This window comes from Globicephala melas, chromosome 3, assembly GCF_963455315.2.
Source record: "Globicephala melas chromosome 3, mGloMel1.2, whole genome shotgun sequence".
Lineage (NCBI taxonomy): Eukaryota > Metazoa > Chordata > Mammalia > Artiodactyla > Delphinidae > Globicephala > Globicephala melas.
Genome location: NC_083316.1, coordinates 124,112,293 through 124,134,758, shown reverse-complemented (window position 1 = coordinate 124,134,758; position 22,466 = coordinate 124,112,293). Strand labels below are relative to the sequence as shown.

The 22,466-nt window shown below is 36.4% G+C and overlaps 1 protein-coding gene across 1 annotated transcript; it reads right to left on the bottom strand.

The window, feature by feature from the left end:
* Positions 1-2,468: 2,468 nt before the first annotated feature.
* Positions 2,469-16,960, bottom strand: SPINK6 (serine peptidase inhibitor Kazal type 6). The gene is made up of 4 exons (XM_030847346.2): positions 16,903-16,960; positions 14,123-14,145; positions 4,402-4,517; positions 2,469-2,514 (listed from the first exon to the last, which is right to left on the bottom strand). Exons 1-4 carry the CDS (start codon positions 16,958-16,960, stop codon positions 2,469-2,471), a joined length of 243 nt encoding a protein of 80 aa, XP_030703206.1.
* Between the last annotated feature and the right edge of the window lie 5,506 nt (positions 16,961-22,466).

Genomic DNA, 22,466 nt, shown 5'->3' with positions numbered 1-22,466 from the left:
AGAGACGTAGTACTTCCAAAAATGTGAAGTGATTCAGTTATCAAAATACACACAGCACTCTAAATGTTGATGTTCGAGTAGCTAAATAACTTCAGGGAGCAGAAACTAAAGAGAAAAGGGCTTAATTTCTCTAATGAGCAGGGAATTTAGTACACAGATAAAATTGACAGAAAAAACCACCTCGTGAATTTTCAAAAATGTTAAATGAACAGAAGATAGACATTTTAAAATCTATGTAAATACTGAGAAAAAGAGCAAAGGTGTCCTGACCAGTGCTTTATAAAGACAATATAATGCTGAAATTGAGGACAGAATATAATAATAAAAGTTACTGATGTTTGAGCTCTTGTTACATATCAGAGACTAAGTGCTTACATGCATCATTTTCTTAATTTTCACAGTACATTTAGGAGGTAAAGACTAGTATCCCCATTTTACAGGTGAGTAAATCACAATACAAAGAAGTCAGATGACGTGTTCAAAAACACATACCTTATGTCAGAGTCATGGCTCACATTCTGGTCAGTACAATTCAAAGATCCACCCTCTTAAGAATCACCTTATCCTAATTACGTATTATGTAGTTATTTTTCTTCAGCAAGGGGAACAACCTTTAAGCATGGAAGAGTGCAAATGCTACACTTGACAGAGGAGAAGGTATTTATTTTCCCTAGCACAACCTAATCCACTGCCAGGCTCTTTACCTAAATATCAAATGCATCCCCCAGTTTGGTTAGGCCCTCTTCCATTATATACATAAAGGGTAACATCTATGTGCATAAAATATAATTGAGATTTTACAAACAGAAACATCTTAATATCTATAGTTAACACACTTTTATATATAAGAATAAAAGAAAAAATCTTAACAATGATTACAAAATCTTTCATGATTTGGCTCATGCATCTCTGACCTTATCACCTGTAATTTGCCCACACACTCACTCCTCTTCAATCACCATGGCTTCCTTGCTGAACCTTGAATAAATCAGGTGTGCTTCAGCCTTCAGGACTGTGTTCTAGCTTCTTCATTTGCTGTTCTACAAGAAGTTTTTTGGCTAACTCCCTCATCTCCCTGTCTTCCTAGTTAGGACTCTTCTAACCATCTGACTTAGAATTGCAATTGGCCTTAAGTATTACTATGTTATTATTATGGGGTTTTTTTTGTCTATTTCCCCTTCCTGGAACGTAAACTTCATTAAGATAGGGATTTTTTCTTTTCCTTTCTCACCCCTGTCCATCACTGGATTCTAAGCACGGAGAACAGAGCCTGCTTCAGAGTAGGCACCCAGTAACTGTTTGCTGGCAGAAGGATGATCACCTAGAAAATGCATTTAGAGAGGTCTTCTGTGTGAGTTCACGCAGGAAGGTGTTATTTGTAAATACATGCTTTACTGAATTAGAGTACTCAAAGGGAGATTTTTCAATACTTCCAACTGGATGGCTAAGAATGAGATATTTGTATATTCAACTTGTTTACCTAGGATTGAGCCAGCTACGTGGAGACTGAGCTAATTATCAAAAGAGCTTTTTTTTTTTTTTTTTTTTGGTACGCGGGCCTCTCACTGCTGTGGCCTCTCGCGGCCATGACGAACCTGCGTCCCCTGCATCGCCGGCTGACTCCCAACCACTGCGCCACCAGGGAAGCCCAAAGAGCTATGTTTTAACTTTGACTTTTCTGCTAACTGGAGCTTTTTTCTTTGGCAGTATAAGTAAGCTTTCTCCGGGCCTTAAGATTTCTCACATTTCATCCAGTTCTCTCATTCCATGATTAAGATCAATTAACTACATTCTTTAATGTGCACACTTTTAGAAACTTTGCATCTATTCATTATTCATTGAATATATATTCACTTCTTTCTGTTAGACCCTTCGATGTTGCTGGGAAACCAAATAAACCGTGTCTTTATGTAATGTCTATTACGTAGTAATGTCATCCATCATTCCATAGAGATAAGAAAACTATGGTCCAGAGAGGATAAATGTTTTATTTTTATATAAAATACTCTTCCTGAAATTGGAAAGAACCTATAATTCATGATCTAAGACTTAAATGGTAGATATTGGAAAATAATTATAAACATATGGTCATTTTGTTAAAAATTATTCACATTGAAATTCCAAGAATAAGAGAGGGAGAAGGGATTTTCCTAAGATCCCATAGTGACTGCATGGTTGATTTTGATCAGAAAAACAGGTCTTTTTATCCAGGTTTACGCCAGGTCAATATTCCATATTGTATCTGTATGTTTTCTTGATCACAAAGTAAAAACACAAACAGTACTTCTACAGAATTTACTTTATTGACGAGTGAATCAAGGGAAATATATATTGAACTCCCCAAGCTCAAGGTAGAGTAGGAGGTGTGTCTTTATAAATTGAAGGGATTCACTAGAGAAAAGTAAGAGCAGAGGCAAGAAAAGAAGGATGAGGGAGCTGGCAAGTCAGCAGAAAACGCTTGTTCTGATTCAGCATTTTCCAGGGTGCTTTAGGCTGAGCTTCCCACCACTTTTCCTACAAAAAAGAAAGACAAATATATGCTCAGTGCAATATCATTAGTATCCCTCACAGAGGTTGGAAAAAGGTTTAACTCTGTCATAGTCCATGTAATCATTTGCTTTACAGGTGTCCATGTCTGTGATTAGGCAGGGGTTATTTAAATGCACTCAGAGGTAACATCTGCCTAATTGCAGAAGGCCTGAATCTTAACAAACTTCAGAGTTTTACTAGGGTTTAGACTTTTTGGTTTTAACTGTTCATTATCTGAGAACAAATATGTATACAACTAGAAAAGGTAAAAGTGACAGGAGATATAATGGCAAGGAGACTATACTGTCGTAGTTCTAACCTGATAGAAGATGTAAGAAGTTGAACCAAATATTCAGGTATTTGGCATTTTATAGCAGACATATATCAGGCCTTCTCAGCAATATGGGACCATTAAATCAAATCGCACCTTACCCTACTGCACTCTTCCTGGTAGATTTTGTTATTGATTTTTCAGATATGTTATATAGAAACATAGGCACACAGGTACTATGCATTGATTCAATATTTATTTATATCATTCTATGTGCTTAGCCCTGTTATTATTGATAGGGATTTATATAATCCCTGTGCTTAGGAATTTTATGACTAAATTGAGGGAAATTAAGGCATTCATAGAAGAAACTCTAATACAAGAAAATGATGACAGCGATAGAGGAAGTGAGGTAACTTTTATCTGGGTTAAACTTTTATCTGGGTTAAACCCCCTTGCTTTTAGAGCAATCAGACCAAAAGATTGGTTGACTGATTGAATAAATTTTTATTAATTATAAATTATATTTAATCAGGAATCTCACAGTCAATTGGCTAAAATCTACAGCACCGTTCTTTCTTATAAACATGTAAATTCAATAAATATTGGCCCTTGATAGGATCTTCCTAGTACACTATCTGTAAAGTTTGAATGTCTGGATAATAAGGGATAATCCTCTCCTCTATTCTTTATTGAAAGGCTCTTTTCATCAGACTAAAAGAGAAGAATGAATGGGACTTGGTGCCCTAGCAACATATAATTTGTGATAAAATAAAATGTCTGAAAGTAATTTGGTTAAAGTAATATTTTTCTTGATAAATTTTCTCACAAGTTTTTGATTTTGATGAATTTTCAAACTTGACTGCACTTTTATAAATTTCTTTCATCTTTTCCAAAATTATTAATAATAGCAACAAACATAACTGAATGAAAATTGTTGAAATTTTAATTAGAAATAAAGGAAAAAATAAGAAACTGTGTCAAAATTCTTAAAGATGTATAAATTTTAAAAATAATTTTCCTGAGTCAAATTTAATAATAACAAAGTAAACTAACTGTTTATGTTTTCAAATAATTTAGATAATTTTTTTAGTTTGTTTTTGACCCATATGTTTTCTTTTTTTTAAAATTTTTTAATTGAAGTATAGTTGATTTACAGTGTTGTGTTAATTACTGCTGTACAGCAAAGTGACTCAGTTGTACATATACATGCATTCTTTTTCATATTCTTTTTAATTATGGTTTATCACAGGATATTGACTAGAGTTCCCTGTGCTATACGGTAGGAACTTGTTGTTTATACATTCTATATATACTGGTTTGCATGTGCTAATCCCAAACTCCCAATCCAAACCTCTCCCACCCCTCCCCCTTGGCAACCACCAGTCTATTCTCTATGTCTGTGATTCTATTTCTGTTTCATAGATAGGTTCACTTGTGTCACAGACCCATATGTTTTCAACCCATCTGCCTGCAGCTTATTTCTTCAGTTTGTATGGGTGGGTATGCGTAGAACTTTCTAGAATATCTCAAGGAAAGTGTTATAGTCTTATTCTGGAAGTTTGTGTTTGCAAGGAAGTTTTGGTGAGTATGATACTTACACCATTGCCTTACAGAAGGTACATTTATTGCCATATGTCCGGCCATCAGAACCACAGTGGGGATTAGATTCTCGAGTGCAGTGGACCTTGGGGTCCTGGAACTCACCACAGTCAATCTAGCAAAGTAAACACATTGACATTGATATTAGTGCATTCTAAGGGACTGTCCCTCAGAACAGAAGTTTTGGACAGCAAACTTAGAATTATCTATAGTATTGTATGTAGTTGTGATGTAAAGTTTCCTGAAATAGGAAATCACTTTCCTTTTCTAACTAGAATATATTAAACATAATTAAGACTTTTTAAGAAATAGGAAATACATGGCTATAATTATTGTATTCAGGAGTAAGATAATGACGTAAGGCAGAGGTTTACTTTTTACAGAAGAAGTAAGGCAAATGCTATAGGTATGACTTTCTGCTCCAACACTAAATTGTTCCAACTAAGAATAGATTTTGGTCTTTAAATGGCTTTTTTTTTTTTAAACTGTATTAATGTAACTCCAATAGCACTCCTTCTGCACTGCTTTAAAGATCACTGCTAGGAGCTCCCAGATGTTATCTGTTAGCTTGTTAGTTTTCCCTGTGGCTGCTACATCCATTTATTAACTCTTGAAAACAAAATTCCAATGTCATTATGTTAATTTACTCTGTCCCAGAGTCTGTTTGTAGAGTTTGAACTTTTGTGCCTACTACAATAACTGAGTAATGGCTACCCTAAACTGCTCTGTTTTGAAGGATTCTGAGGTTGCATCAAGCCTTGGTGAGAACACACGCTATGACTGATTAATATCATCAAGTGCTCTATAGAAGGAATGATAGAGCTTATGCTACTAATATATCCCCTTGGTTCTAGTGGTCTCTCAGAAGTAGTCTGAAGTTTTAAGATTCTTTTCAATTCAGTGTCAGTTGAGTCAATATCTGGCGTGCAAATAATATTTGAGCCATTTTATTCCAGAGTACAGGCAATATGCAGTAGGTAGAACCGAACTTCTTCAGATGGCAGCTGTGTTGAATGAAGTGACATTTAAACATGAATAGAGGGACCATACTTTACCCCATCACAGTTCCATTAAAATAATACTGTCTTATGTTTATTAATTCCTTCATAATCTCCAAACTATTCTCATATGGATCAATTCAGTGGTCTCACAATAACCCTGAGATGCACACTGAACAATATTATACATATTAGCTAATATGTATAATTGTTTTAAAAAATTATTTATTTTTTATTTTTGGCTGCATTGGGTCTTTGTTGCTGCACATGGGCTTTCTCTAGTTGCAGCGAGTGGGAGCTACTCTTCGTTGCAGCGTACAGGCTTCTCATTGCGGTGGCTTTTGCAGAGCAAGGGCTCTAGGCGCGCAGGCCTCAGTAGTTGTCGCACGTGGGCTCAGCAGTTGTGGCTTGCGGGCTCTAGAGCACAGGCTCAGTAGTTGTGGTGCATGGGCTTCGTTACTCCGCGGCAATGTGGGATCTTCCCGGACCAGGCCTGGAACCCAAGTCCCCTGCATTGGCAGGCGGATTCCTAACCACTGTGCCACCAGGGAAGCTCTAGCCAATATGTATAATTGATCCTCAGGAAATTAAGTGGCTTACCAGTGCCACACAACCAGAAGCATTGAGACCAGTGCTTGAACATACTCCTCATAGCTGACCCAGAATTTCCAACAGTATACTATGGTTGATTTCCAACACATCCTCATAGAGAGAAATAAAGACCAAGTGTCATGGTATACCCTTGACCATGCTTATAGTCAGGCCACGTAGGCTTTATTAAAATACCTTATTAGGGGACTGTATGGGCAGAGGTAAGAGGAACCATTTGTTTAAAGTATTAGCAAACCATTATATACTGATAAAGCCCTCTGAAGGTTTACATGAGAAAATGCCCAGCAAAAGAGCTATACAACTGAGTTTAAAAATATTATCACATATATCAGATTTAAGGTACCTGAGACTCTTAAATATACACTTTTTGTTGAAATTTGGCATCTTGTACTATTAAGATTGGGTAGTATGGTGCTAACCAGAGATTTTCTTAGTGCATGGTCAGATAGGAGATACCTAGGCTTCTTACAGTCCTACCTACAGGCCCACTCTCTCCTGTGCTCTTAAAGATCACTCCATCCTCTCATACCACTTCCAGGAGAGTAATCTTTTCTTTAGGTCTCCAAACAGAAAATAAAAGCTGGAAAATCTTTAGGATATTATAAAACATAGAATATATTTTTTTCAAAAGCTAATGCATTTTGTATTTATGTCATTAATATACACATTTGCAATTGTGTTCTTGAGTCAAGAAAATTCTTTAAACCACAGAATAATCATAGATATTTTCCTTTATTTCACAAAGAGCTAATGGGTAATTATTGATAGTATTTTGAAAACACAGTTTGGGTGCTAGTGATACAAAGAGGAAGTGGTTATAAATATCTCGATAAGCTCACCATCTTATCTGCATTAGGGAAACAGAGGGACAGGTAATTTCAGCACAACGTGTCGTAAATGCCGTAGTGGGACAAATAGAGGCAATGTGGAAGCTGAGAAAAGGGCATCTCAAGTCAGAGATATGTGTGTCTCTACAGGTTCTAGATAAATATTTTCACGATAAACTTCTTTTCTGTAAGCATCTTTGCCACAAGCATTTTTGCCACAAACACTTTCACTGATAGCTAGTTGACCCTAAGGCAATTTTACTCTAAAAGATAAAATTACTAAAAATAAAAGAGGGACATTAATGAGGGTATAATGAAATTTATTTTTCATAGCAAAATTAAAAAGACTTTATTGCAAAATACAGCATGTTTGAATTCATTTAAAATGTGTGCAAATTCAGGGCCATATTGCACAAATACCTAATTTAATTTTGTGGGCTGTACCTAAGCATTTGCCATCAACGTCTTTAGTTCATAGTATTATATCTTTTTTTGCTTGATTCGTCTCCTCGTTTGGCATCGGCATCGCACTGTTTCTTTTTTGCTAAAATTTCTGCCTTCATTAACAGTGGTATTGTTTTCCAAATACTAGGATGCACATTTGTAACTAAGCTTTGAATTACCTCGTAAAAGCTTCTACACTGTTGTATGTTCCTGGTATATTGTCAAGTAAGTATTATCACCATGTTTTCTATCGAGCCCATATGTGTAGTCTTTATCATCCACTATTTTAAGACTGCCAGTGTGCTCCTCACCGTCTAGACTATTATGAGGGCTAAGATTTATGTAATATAAAAATTGGAGTACTGAATCAATGGATAAATGAAACCAAACTGCCTACCAGTGGAAACCGAATCATCAACCCGAACGATCAACCTGTTAATCTTTTACGATCAACCTGTTAACTTTTACGGCAAAATTGCCTTACGGCTAATTAGTTACCCATGGATAAAACACCCGGGGCAAAGATGTTTACGGCCAAGACGCTTATGGGGAAGATACCGGAGGTGGCGTCTCAGGGCAGGTAAGGAAAAGAAAAAAAGAAAGTCTCTTACATGAAAGAGACGCCTCCTTAAGCCACCTTTCCCTGGCAGCCGGCCTTCTCATCTTGTGATGTAGCGCCTTTTGTCCTTTAGAAAACAGATATGGGAGTGGCACTGGGGGAGGGTCTTCGCTTTGAGAATTTCTAGAACCCAGCTGCTTCCCCAAACCCACTTGCCGCTTCCACTGCGCCGTGGGAATGAGACTAGGAAAAGCAAAGGATTTCAGCGAATAAAACCTAATCAACCAAACGGTATATGAACAAACCTCCTTAACATAGATACAAACCTACATACCTGTAAATTGCAGTGGCCTTTCATGATCCCTGAAGTAAGCTCAGCAATCATATTATAGAACTTGTTCTGCCATTTGCCATTGGCCAGTTGTGTTATCTTGGACAAAGTACTCAATATCTGCGCCTCAATTTTCTTAACCAAAAAATTAAAACCCCCAAACCAGAAAACACAGCTGCCATGTCTCATTCCCAGGGTTTTTATCAGGATCAAATGTGGTCACCTGAGAGTTGTAGAAAGTCAGTGTGGAATATTTGAAATAGTCCTGGAGGAGGAGTGTAGAAAAGAAACTGCTCATTGTAGGCCTGCCCTAACTGTGTCTCTCATCACATTCTGAAAGGCTCTGTAACTCATAGAAGATGCTAAGTACCGACAGACTAGATAAACTCTAATGATGGTCCAGCTTTGATAACCCAAGATTTAGCTGTGACTTCTTCCGGTGGAGTAGCTTAAGTAAAGCTGGGTCCTTAGTTGTGCAGTTGGGTGGGAGAACAACAACTATTGCCCAAATGCTTCCTCCTTTATGTCTAGAGGATCCACTACACTCACTGTGTGAAAATGTTTAGCTTGGTGACTGGGGGCAGAAAAGGACCACTCTGAGAGCGCCAGAGGTTGGGCGAGGTTAAGAATGCCTCTGTAGAGCCAGCCAGAAATCCCTTTTGTGAGACAAAGAGTTAGGCAGAGGAATATCAGAGTTGAGACTAGAAAGAGCCCACATCTCTCAGAACCAAAAAGAAGTAGGCTGATTTTGGAGTGTCGTGTCATTCCTCTGCTGAGATTTTCTCTCCTCTTTTGTATTTTTATTTTAGACTCCTTTAAACGGAATCCAAGCAATTGGCTTCTCAGTCCCAGCTGAAGCAGGTCTAGACAAAGGGTGACAATAGGATTATCTTTTCTCCTTTAAAGTGTCCTCCATGAGGTATTTGGGAGACCTAGGAGAGCTGAAAGACAACCCCTACCCCCGCCTACTTCAAGTGCCCTAATACTCTGTAATTCTAGGGGATTATCCTGAAGATGGGATTAGACTAACCTAAGTCTGAATTCTGTTTCTCCCACTTATTAGCTGCATTATTTTGTGCACTCAGTGTTCTGAGTTTAAATTTCTTCATCTTTAACAAGGGGCCGGTAATGCCTGTTTTCTAGGGTTGTTGTAATGATAAATCCTATGAAAACACTTTGTAAAGTGTCATGTGTAAGGTTACTATTATAAACACTAATAATGTAAATTGTATCACGTTCTAGAATTTTTGAGCCCATTATTTCTTACCCTAGTTTACTTAGCTTAAAACAGTTTTTTTTTTTTTTTTTTTTTTTTTTTTGCGGTACGCGGGCCTCTCACTGTTGTGGCCTCTCCCGTTGCGGAGCACAGGCTCCGGACGCGCAGGCTCAGCGGCCATGGCTCACGGGCACAGCCACTCCGCGGCCTGTGGGATCCTCCCGGACCGGGGCACGAACCCATGTCCCCTGCATCGGCAGGCGGACTCTCAACCACTGCACCACCAGGGAAGCCCTTAAAACAGTTTTTTAAAAATTTTAGATTGGTGTTGAATTTAACAAGTGCCTCCATTTATTTCCTTAGATAGTCCAGCTTTCGGATACTGCTTCCAGGCATTGGGTGCCAGTGTTTAGTATCAGCCTGACCTCTTATGGTTCTTCAAAGAACTGTGCCTTCCTAAATATTTTGGAATGCAGTGACATTTTTATTACCCAAATTAGTCATCTTTGCTAACAGTGACTACAAAATCATTTAACTTGGGTGTGAAGTGAGTTTATATGGTCACTAAATCAACTAAAGAGTCAGCATCATTGATATTTTAGTTTAATATTTTAATTCTACAAATAAAGCCAAAGAAAAATTTCAGACACAACTTCCCTCGGATGTAGGACTTCATTTCTTCTTCCCTTTACTACTTATGTGGTTAAATCAATCCCTTTCTTTATTGTACCAGTTTTCCTAACCCCTCCCTGACTTGGCTTCTACTTTCCCGGTTTTCACGCTCCTTCCACACTACCAAAACTGGTCTAAAAAAATGACATCTTTCAGGGAACATCCATTGGCTATTTATAAAATGTTCATGATTTCTTTATATGTGCTACTCTTGACCACTCCCATCTTTTCAAAACTCTTTCCTGATTTCTGTATATGTCAGTACTCCAGTTCTCCACCTATATCTTCTCTATCCTTTTATTGTATTTTCTAGTTTCCTCCTGAGTATTCATGTTCATTTTCAAGAAAATTTTATACACTTGATTTTCTCTGGGAACATCTGTTTTCCCAGGTGATGATAATGAGTCCTAGACTTTTTTTTCTTGAGTCTTCAGCAAAATCTCTAACTCTAATGTCTGTTGGTCAGAAATGTACAAGACACTTTTAGTCAACAATCTGATTCTTACTTAATATTCATTTATGACCAAAATATAACTTTATTTTTCCCTCCAAACTAGTTTTACATTCTAATTTTTCCATTTTTCATAACAGCACCATTCTTCAGATTCCCCAGCCTACCCTCAGATTAAAACATCATTTCTATCCCCTTGCAAATGTTGTCTTTCATGTATTTCTTTATCTTAAGCTTCTTCACTAATTCCAAATTTACTACCTATACCCACCCTCAACATTTCTGACCTGAGCCAGTGCAGTCAATTCTGTTCTCTTTTTCTCCATTTTCTTCAAGTTTCAGAATTCCTTCAACATGTGGAGACAGGTTATCTTACTTGAAACTATTGTTTTAATTACTTCTTTGTTTAAGACATGTATTTGTTAGACAATTATACTGCTCAAAGCACTTTCCCATGAACTGCACAATGACTTTCTGTTGCTGGTTATAGGTAGCATGGAGCTGTGGAAGCTCACTCAGTATGGAGTCAGGGGTCCTGAGTTGTAGACTGCATAGCTTTACTGCTGTTGGTAAACTTGACTCAGCAAGGTCCTCTTTCTGAGGCTTCAGTTTTCCTCTGTAGTTAAGTTGTAGAGGCTGGTTAACATCTCCAAATTGTATTTAGGTATTCTGTCAGTATATTAATCATAAGTGAATTCAAGCTAATTAGGAAAAATGAACAGCCCCAAACATATTCTAGTCATGGAGCATTGTTTTACTATTAAAATTTACCATGTATTTATCTTAAAATACAAATAAAACTGAACTTAGATATCCCCAAAATTATTGTAAAAGAAAATGGTTGCCAATTATTGTTTTTGAGAGGTTTGTTAATTCCAATCAGAAATATTCATTTAAACATCTTTTTAAGTATATGGTTCCCAAATACACAGCCTGATAGGGGAAATAAGAAAAATAAACATAGTGTAGTACGTGATTCTAGAAGCAAAATGTATCCAGGTTAAAGGACTATCCTTATTCTGAGATTATGACTTTCAAGCATTTGTTATTATACTACAATTTCTGTAATGAAGGGTGGTGATGGTAAATTGTAGTTTTTAAGTTATTTTTATTTTATTATTATTTTATGTTATTTAATGTTCCTACTTGGAGTTGGTAGCATATTAGTCATTTACATTTACAGGGAAATGACCATGAATTTGTAGGACCATGAATTTCAAAAGTCTCAGAACATGCTTTTTGTTTAGCTCAAATAATATTTTTGAAAGAATGAGAAACTTTTACAAATCTCTAGTTTAGACTGCTAGCGGTAATCTCCCATCAGATGCTTCATAATGAAGAGACTTCTTGGCATGAAAAGGTTGACTTGAGTGTTGGAAAAAATCATTCTTCCTTTTGTCTTGGCTGGATCAAACTTGGGCAGGCATGCTTCTAAGGTTAGTTTCAACTTTTTCTGCCTGGCTTTGGGACTGTCACCCTCTTTCCAGGCATGCAGAAGAGAAGGGGTAGCCTTGATGTCATCCTAAAGGTGGTACCCTCTTTGCCATTTATATTTGTGTATTTATTTATTTTTGGCTGCGTTGGGTCTTCGTTGCTGCGCGCGGGCTTTCTCTAGTTGCGGCAAGCGGGGCTACTCTTTGTTGCGGTACGCGGGCTTATTGTGGTGGCTTCTCTTGTTGCAGAGCATGGACTCTAGGCATGTGGGCTTCAGTAGTTGTGGCTTGTGGGCTATAGAGCGCAGGCTCAGTAGTTGTGGCGCACGGGCTTAGTTGCTCCACGGCATGTGGGATCTTCCCGGACCAGGGCTCGAACCCATGTCCCCTGCATTGGCAAGTGGATTCTTAACTACTGCGCCACCAGGGAAGCCCCTGCCCTTTATATTTGAATGGAAAAGAGACAGCAGTCTTCGCAAGGCATGCTTGGTTCAGACTGATTCGGATACCTAAGCCAGAAGGGGCTTTAAAGATCATTAAATCCAACTCTTCATTTTACAGATGTAGAAACAAAGGCAATGAGAAGGGAAAGAGACATCCTTCAAACTACACAGACAGGAAGTTTTCAAATTGGAGCTCATCTATATAGTCTCCAACATACTTGAGCACTCCAAAGTCAGTACATCCCAGCACTAGATTCTTAGAATGCAGATTCAAAACCTCCCACCTGGGATTATTATTCAGTAAGCCTGGCATGGTCCCTGAGGATCTACATATTAATATTTAGTAAGCATCCCCAGAGATCCTAAAGCAAGCAGATAGATTATTTTAAATGAACTTTAGGAACCACTAAAAATCTGGGAAACATTAACAATCTGGGAAATGAGAGCCCAAAGAAGGGAAGTGACTTTTGTGTTAATGAGAAAATCAGGATTAAATTCCATATTTTAAAAACCTATGTGTAATGGTCTTAATCATATTTTACTACCTAATGGGGTATAAAATGTATTGGCTGGATCTCATGTCCTTTTCATGTTTCTTTTTTTGGATATTTAACATAGGCTGTGCTACCATATGTATTTAAACATAAGAAATCAATTTTAAAATGTACAATTATGTATACCAGTACAAACACACGTGTGCATGCATTAGACACACACAGGTGCATGCACACACACACTCACAGAGGCAATTAATTGTAAGGTGTGTTTCATTGTAAGATACATTCCAATTTCTGAGATGCTAAAATTTGAAAAAAAAGTCTTATGCAATGTAGTAGTTATATTAGGATTGGAAAATATTTTTCAACTTCTTTGCCAACTCCAATTAGTTGGCAGTAGTGTCTGGAAACTTTCGATGCCAAGGTTTCTTGGGCACAGCAAGGCAAACAACAACCAGTGCCAAGTCAAGTATTAATGTTCAATATGGACACGGGATGTGATTGGCAGAACAAATACCTCGTTTCTGTTGCCTTTTTGATAGTTAGAACAAGAAAACTGGAAAAATGTTGGTGGATTAATTTGGAAAAAATCAGCCAAACAATAAAGATAATTTGTGCCCATTCCAATTTTTAACCCAAGTTGTATTTAAGTTTGATTGATCAGTTTGTGTATACTCAGTACAAAGCACTAAAGAAGTTTTCTGTCAACTCTTGGTTGCCTTACTTCTAAAAAGAATATAATAACCGCTGTCTTAACTCTTTCAGAAGCTGTTAATTATTGATCAATAACTAATCCTTTCATAGTTTTTGTAACTATGCATAGTTTACCAAATGCTCCCACATAGTTTATGTAATTTAAGTCTAATTCTATGAGGTAAATAATAATATCCCTTTTCTATAGCTGTGGAAATTGTAGCTCAGAAAAGCTGAGTAACTTGCCTAAGATCACACAGTGAAATCAGTGAAAGAGCATAAATGTTACCACAAGTTCATTCTATTTTTATTTATATTCATTTTACTTTAACAAAATCTGGGAGTGGGTGTTTAGTTTCTTTTAAACTGAAAACAATATTCTCATAAAGATATTGTGGTTAGAAAACTAAGTACTTCTGCTGTTTTCTTCATCTGGCCTGCTTGTCCATTTCTTTGCTCTTTTACTCATAGACAACCTCTTTGGTCAGGGAGTACCAGCCAACAACCACTCAGGTCTGAAGGATAAATAAAATTATGTACTGACCTGAACTCCTTGACTGAAGACACCTGAAAAAAAAAGCATAAAATCCAAACACTGTAATTTCTGAATACGCAAAAAGTGAGATTTGCAAAATTAGGAAATCCCCAAGCCTAGGATGATACTTGTTCTTGGTTCTTGGCCATCTCAACAAGTCATGGCTTGGTTATTTTCTTTTATATGTGCTCTCCTCTTAGGGAACAGTAGAAACTTGGCAAGTGATATGTGGATATGGACTGTGATGAGGTAATATTTCTTGGAGGTTGGAGTGGGGTGAGACAAATAGTCTAAGGATCTGGAGATTCTTGTTACCGTCTTGGCCCAGTCACTAATTTACTGTGGGAATGATTTTTATCATTTCTGGCATCACTTTGGAGAAGTTGGGTTGGAAAGTTTCCTCTAACTCTGCCATTCCAAATTTCAGTGCTTTTGGTCCCTCCCCAAAGACTTTGTCACAGGCAATTGAGGAAAGGGATTGGGTTTGTTGTTTGTTCTTTGAGTCCTAAATTGTTCTTCTGCTTTCTATACTCAGCTTTAAAGACTTGGCCCAAATTTAGACTGGCAAGGACAAACTAATTTTCTTTGCTGTGACTCATTTTTCCTGCTACATCTCTCTAAATTCCCAAAAGAGAAGAAGTCCATAAATACAGTCTTGCATCTTTATAATTGTATGTGTGATTTTAGGTTGTGGCTAATTAGCACAGTAGTTTAAAATCCTGAAATAATAAAAGTCTTAGCTTCAATCCTGGTACGAGCTGCTGAATTTTGATAAGGATAAGGAGAGAACAAAGCTTTTAAATTTGAAAAAAAGTTAATGCTCATCTACTGTAGTGATTACGAACCTTAATGCAATGGTGTGACTGATTATTAAAAATACAGATTCCCAGGACAACCACTTGAAAAATTCCATTATATAAGACCAAATACGGTCTGGAAGTCTATAGTTCTGTAAACACTCCAAGTGATTTTTATAACCAGGGAAGACTCATTGTTACAATATTCAGTCATTTCTCAGCTGTACAGATCTTTGATCAGAAGAGGAGAGATTTTGCCCAACGTCTTATATGTATGAAATGTCAAAGTGGAAGCAAGCTTAAATAACAATGCCTGAGTCCAACTAGTACTCTTGTTATTAAAACTTAGTAATAGTAACATTAATAGACATTTTTTGAACACTTAATATGTTCCATCCACTATGTTAAGCACTTTACATGCATTTTCTCATTTACTTCCCTATTTAGCGCTAGTCCTTTTATATTCCCATTTTATAGATGAGGAAAATGAGACTCAGAAAGGTCACACAGCTATAAAATGGAAATGCCAGGACTGAAATTCATTTCTCTTGGTCTCAACATTAAGGCTCTTGGGCACTATGCATTTCCAAATGCCAACATGTCTATCAAGGACCCTGTTTTAGTATTATTGATAGTATTTGTTTGTATTGGTCAACCAGGTCCAATTAAATAGATCAATTAGCCTTTCTAAAGAGAAGCAATACGAGGATTGTCAGTTGATTTCTGAGTCAGTCTTTGCAAGTAGATTTTAATATAGTCAAATCTGTTTTTATGTCATCTCAGCAGTTGACTGAGCCACTTACTCGAGTTACTTGGCTTTAGTAGTCAAACTTACTACATAATATCACAGAAATCGTTTATCCATTTTTTTATATTTCTGAATGGATTTGTTTATGAAAATATGACCACTTTCCCGTGAACAATGACTTCTTCATCTGCTCAATCTCATTGAAAAATTGTTGTTTTTACATGTTTGGGCATTTAAATTTCTGATAGCAGCAAAATTCAACTACTTTTGTCATAGTAAATGGTACACCAGACCTGGAAGGTCCCAGGACTCAGTCTCATGTCTAGGATTCTAAAAATGAGAGAATCTCTCAGAGAGTTGAGCTGTTTCTCTAGTTGACACAGGACATTGGTAGATGAGATGGGCCTAGGTTTTGGGTCCAGAGACTCTAGTGTGTATTTTGCCCACTACAGTAGCATAGAGTAGAATAATAAAGAAGGAAAGAAATAGATGCAATGGCCCTGTTCATTCACACAGATGATGATGTGATGAAAAACATCAAACTGAAGTACAGTTGTCCTTTGAACAATCTGAATTCATAGAATATATGACTATTGCTCATTTAGGTGGCCAAAGATATTCCCCTACTTGAAGAATTGTTTAGTTCACCAATAGCATATATGTTTCTGAATTCTAAGGTTCAATAACTTTTTTCTGAAGGATTCTCCAGTTGAGTTTCCTGTTTTCTGCTTGTTTCAATTTCAGTTGAGTCCTAATTAGAAGAATAATGAGGACTGGAAAGCTTTCCCTTGTCTTGGAAAGCCAAGCTAATATTTAAAATAAGTATCCATTCTCCATAGTGTTTCTGTGGAACAGACATCATCTGTGATGTCTAAAGACCCGGATTCAAATTCCAAATTCTGCTTACTGGTTACAAGTCCTTGCAGTTTTCTTAACTGTTTGTGCCACAGTTTTCTTATATATGGAATTTGGATATGAATACCTTGCTATGTGTATTGGAGATAATGCATAAAAGCCCTGGGTACATGCCTAGAATATAGTATATGCTCAACAGATGAAAGTTATTTCTGTAATTATTACCATAACCATTTTCATCATCACAGTCACTATAATGATCTCTCAGAATTGGTCTTTTATATAAAAATTGTTAGGATTTTGAACTATGGTGGACAAATTCATTTGTCTTTTCCCGTTTAGTATAAGTATTGGATTTTAATTTTAAGGGGAAAAAAAACATAACTCACCTGAATAAAAGCCGAAAAGAGCCAGAGAGAGGAGCAGAAGGACACCTGATATTTTCATGGTGCTAGTTAGCTCACTCAGATTAAGGCTGCTTTGTCCAGCTCAGGTTCTCTGTCAAGACACTCCCCAGAGCTCTAAAACACACACTCAGACATATATATATAGACATGATGGAGGGAGCTGGGATCTCCACCTTCTTTATAAACTCACATTCTAAAACCATATGCAGTACTATATAGGCATTTATTGGAACCAGTCACCAACTTAAAGAATGCTTTATGCTTCCCATCAATCTTAAAAATTAGGGCAATTGTATGAGTCGTACCTTAGATCTTATTAGAGGATGTCATTTTCTGCCAGCAATCTGCGCTTTCCTAATAGCCAATACATCCTCCTTGCTCTTCCCTCTAAGGTTTTGCTGCATGAAAGGGTTGACTGACTCATTGATGGAGTCCCACTTGGTGCTATGTCTACATGTCTGTGATCCAGATGAGTAACCACAGGGGAATGGAATCTTGGGTGTAACTTGGATTTTCAGAGTCCACGTCATCCAAGGTGTACCTGAAAGAGGTAAGTAGTCTACATTGTCACCAGAACTGTATCAGCAAAATCATTTTCTGGGCAGAAATCTGATTGTTATTTTTTAAAATATTGTTGTCAAATGCCAGTAATTTTCAATTTTGAGCCAAAATGAACAAGGGAGTCAATGTATCTTTTTTTAATTTGTAAAAAATATTTTTAACAGTTACTGAACTGAGGAATATTTGAGATGCAGAATATTTAATATTTCTCCTTTTTCTGAAAAGTAAAAAAAGTAGTCATAATAAAGCTCTTTATGTTTTGACTCCTTGAAAATATACTTTTCATACAAAATTAGATGAATCCTACTGTCATGGCCAATTTAATTGCTAGACAGGTCAAAGAGTGGGATGCCAAACCTTTCTTTAAGGGAACAACAACAAAAAGCCCCACCATGGTTATAGTGATAAACTATGAGAAAGTCTGTCTCAAATCATAAACTGCTACTAAAAATATCATGAAGAAAAATATAACAATTTCGAGTATGGGAAGACTATGAAAAATGTGCCCAATTTAAACACAAGTGATTAATGCAATGTATAAATAACTAACTTAGAAGTTATATATCTAAATAATTGGTTTCCTTTTAAAACAGTCACTTCAAGAAAATATATAGAAAGTTCAGCTACTATTCCCTTTAGTTCAGGATATTTGTTTTCCATTTGGAAGTTACATATTTTTAGGAATTTTACTTTGATTCATCTCAATATTTAGGATGCATTTTCTGTCTTTGAAAATGGCGACTATATTTCACTGAATTTGATAATCAAATAAGATATTACTGTTTATTCAGAACTGAAGCGTGACTGTGATAAAAGTGAGAATTATTTTCTTTTCATTGCCTCCCTGACAATTTTTAAAGACTTGAACTTAAATGATAGAGGAGAGAGGAGTATAGATAGGATTGGGAAGGGAAAGTATGTGCCTGGCAAGTGTTAACCAAACCAGTGTTAACCACCCAATGCACAGCAAGCCAAATGCTGAGCTGCTGAGGTTTGCAGCAGAGAAGGGGTTTCTTCATGAGGCAGCCAAGCAAGAAGATGGGAGAACAGATCTCAGATCCACCTCCCTGAAGGCAGTGCTTGGAAACTTTGAAACATTGCAAAGGCTTGGTTTTAGGTATGGTGCTCCCTTCCTCTTCCCCATTCCACTCCCAATGCTTGCACTTTTGCCTTCTCCGTTTCTTTCTCCTTCTCTGTGATCAGAATATTTAGGGCCAGTCTAAGCATAACCTTGTGTTTCAAAATGAAAACAGTTCAAAAGAGTTAACACAGAATGAAAAACAGTGGTGGTCAGTGATATTCCATCATAAAAATCCATGGTGTCCTTCCTAAGATATCTGCTTAAACTTCTCTCCCCCAAATTTCATTTATGGTAGTTGCTTCTGTACCTTGCTCTAAACTCTCAGGATCTCTGTTTACCTAATGTTACTGTCTCTTCACCTTCCACTCTGTCCTTCCCTACCTCCCCCATCCTTCAAGAGCTTTCCTTCAATAGGCGCTTTGGTAGAATGATTCTTAGGAAGAATGAATCTACCCTCTTTTTCTGAATGTTTTCAGTTTTGTTTCTTCATCATTTACCCTGTTCACCACAACAAAGCTTGGGAGCACGAAAGCACAAATTAAATTTTGACTCTGGGCAGGTGTTGGGGAGGGAATATTGTATCAGTGGTATATATAAATATTTTAGGATATGTCCAGTATCTTGAACAATAATTTTTGTTAGGTTTTTGAGCCCATGTGAAAGATTTATTTTCTTTTCATACAACTTAAAGGGAAAGGTAAGCAACATGCTATGGGAATCACTAAATTAGCTCCTTTACTAAGAAGCTGAGATAATAGTTTACAGAGAAACTAAATGCTAAAGAAGCTGTGTATTTCTAGTCTTTTGGCTACAAGTAAATAGATGGGAGAAGTTTGAATTTTGTTTTCTGTAATACTCTGAAAGGAATATAGGAAATAATTTAAGGGTAAGTTTCAATGAGTTGAATCATGTACACACACACAAAATAAATAAAAGGAGGTATGGGAGAAGGCAGTAAAAGTCATGGCTTTTATATAGACGTAGTAGAATGCAGTCCCAACATACATTCAGTTGACTTCCAAAAATTAGCTATGCACATTTTCTTTTATGTAATTAAAAGCAAAAACTCTGTAAAATTACATTTTCTGTTACATAAGGTGATACATTTACCCACAGGTATTACCATTCAGAGTAATATACACAAAATCATCTGTACACATTTAAAGAATTTTAAGGGTGATTTTGATTCTATAACTTTTGCTGCTTATTCTGTAATATCACTTCATCTATTGAGGTGCAGCTTCATTGTTTTGAAAACGCTTAGGTCTGTGTCCAGGGACATACACATATTTGTGTTTCTATTTTTTGACATTTTATTTGTTAATATAAATTTTTCTTTCCCCAAGAGTCCTTACAATCAGATAGATAAAAAAGGAGTTGGAGGGGGTGGAGAAACAAGCAGGGAACACAGGGACCATGGGAGCCATGTGACATTTTGCAGCAGTTCATGGGGGAATTGAAGTCAATATCCAGGAACCAACTGGTAAGAAACACCTCACCAGAGGCCAGTGCAGATGAGACACTGTTCTGCAAGTGTCATGTAGCTTTTTTCTGGGTTTAGATGCTATCTTTGGGGAAAAGAAGAAGTGAGGAGAGCCAATGAGAAAGGGAACCAGAGACATGCCCATTTGGTAAAATGTGGGTCCTTAATGGGAGAAATTTTGTGGTATCCACAGGACTTTTAAATGCTCTTAGCAATTAATAGGCACTCAGGAAATATTTGTTAAATGACTGAGATTGAAATATCTTTGTTGAAACAAGTATTTTCTGCTGCTACTATGAAATGAAGAAAAGAACAATTAAAATAAGTTATAAACATTAGCTTATATAAAAATTTTATATAGCTTATATAAAAATCTACTCAGCATATTAGGTCCAAACTTCATTAATATTTTATCAGAAAATAATAAAACATAGAGTTTTTAATTTATTGTGACCTTAAAGAACATTTACTTCAATCTTCCACTCAATACAAAGGACAATCTGAAGTTCTAAGAAATAGACATAGTACTTTTATATAGTTGGTGGTTCTTTGATGACTAAGAAAGACCATAGACTTTGATTCTGGATAGACCTGGAATGTGCATTCCACTTCTGCCACAAATTCTGTGATTTAAGGGATGTTAATTAAACTTTCTGAGTCTTACCATTCTTAAAGATGGCTTTCTGAGTTATTTTCATGTGTCTTATTTCTTTGACTTTTTGGCTCAAAAACACCTTGACTGTTTCGTTGGAATTTTGCATTTAGTCTCTCAAAATTGTTTAGACTTGAGTATGTCATCACATTAGTGATCGCTCCCGACTTTGTATCAGCTATAAATCTAGTAAACGTCTTCTTGATCATCATCAATATCATTGAAAAATGTTGAACAAAAAAGGCTCGAAGATGTTTTACCAACTTATCTCCAAGGTTACTCTACTGAAATCAATGTTCATATTTTTTCTGGCATGCTACCAAGCTCTCACCCTTATGAAATACAGTAAAGTATATTTGGCATGACTGCTTTTAAAGAATCTCTGTGGAATGCCGATCATCCTCACCTTTTCCCCTAAATGCTCATATTATCATATTTCCTGTTCCTCATCATCATAGTCTACACCGCTTCCAAAATAAGCTCTCCATAGTTTCTCATTTACTTCCATCACATTCCTATTTCCCGGCCTTAACTTGTGGTGTTGTCTTTGCTTGGGATCTTCTTTTTTTTAATCACTACACATCTAAATTCTATATATAATACAATGGGAAGTCCAAATTACTGAATTCTTCACAGAACATTTCTTAATCCTCTAAGGAATTTATCCTAAACTAGTACCATGAAGATCAGTTCTGGCTTGTTGATATATTTTATTTGACCCACACAATGTTTTTTAATTTTTAAAAAATAGTCCACGACTTTTACAGTTTGAATATTTAACAGGAAAATAAAACTCAAGTTTGTTTTTTTTAATATTTGGGCCCTTCATTGCCATGGCAAAAGTCAGCTAAAGTTTAGTGGTAACTGCCACATTCAAATGTATTCTTTACTTGCTAACCCTAGAAGGCATTTGAGTTTGAGAATCTTGCCGTTTGACACTAGTAATACTTATTTTTCATAGTTCTTATGACATGTGTCTTTGCTTTTCTTGTGAAACTGTCCTACTTTGTAAAATTATGCCCATCAGACATATCCTCTATTTGTCTAGATGTTCCTTGTGAACAGAATCTATATCTTATTAATTTTCTATCCAAATTTTTGTCTTGTATTTAGCAATTCCACATTTATTCAAAAAAACAAATATGATTTTTAAAAAATAACTTGCACTATGTGTTCACCACAGGTCATTAGTTGTTATTCTAGCTAACATTTTCCAAAGTCTGTCTTCTTCCTTGTTTTAAATATGTAGATATTTGCTTATGTCTAGTTTTCTACCATTCCTTTAATTTCTTTGATTTCCTGTAGCCACATTTCAACAGGACTGTAATCTCACTTATAAAACCCTCTATCATTCCCTGCTTCCTAATGAGATAGAAGGAATAGGTTCTAATTCTCACTGACTCTCATTCAGGAGCACATAGTTAATCACATCATTGGGAGTCAGATTTTGCAATTTGCGCGTTGTTGAGTGGCAGCTCTCTCTCCCTCTCTTTTAATTCATGTAACCTGCACCACTGATCACCTCTTCCCCATAATCCACACTCCCTTCGTATCCTATTTCACTATGATCAAAGCTATCTACACTTATTTATATTACTTTAGCCACAGTGGAAATCAATCTAAGTCATAAAGTATAGTTTTCTATATAAAACTTTTGGAAGTTAACTGATGTTATAACTCTTTTTTTTGAATTTTATTTTATTTGTCATACAGCAGGTTCTTATTAGTTATCTGTTTTATACATATTAGTGTATACGTGTCAATCCCAA

Excerpts from the sequence above, each read along its gene's own strand:
- SPINK6 (XM_030847346.2), bottom strand. The coding sequence starts at position 16,960 with ATGAAAATATCAGGTGTCCTTCTGCTCCTCTCTCTGGCTCTTTTCGGC. Across the intron at positions 4,518-14,122 it reads TCTTCAGTCAAGGAGTTCAG|ATTGACTGTGGTGAGTTCCA; the intron begins GTCAGTACATAA and ends TTACTTTGCTAG. Across the intron at positions 2,515-4,401 it reads ACCTTCTGTAAGGCAATGGT|GAAAAGTGGTGGGAAGCTCA; the intron begins GTAAGTATCATA and ends TCTTTTTTGTAG.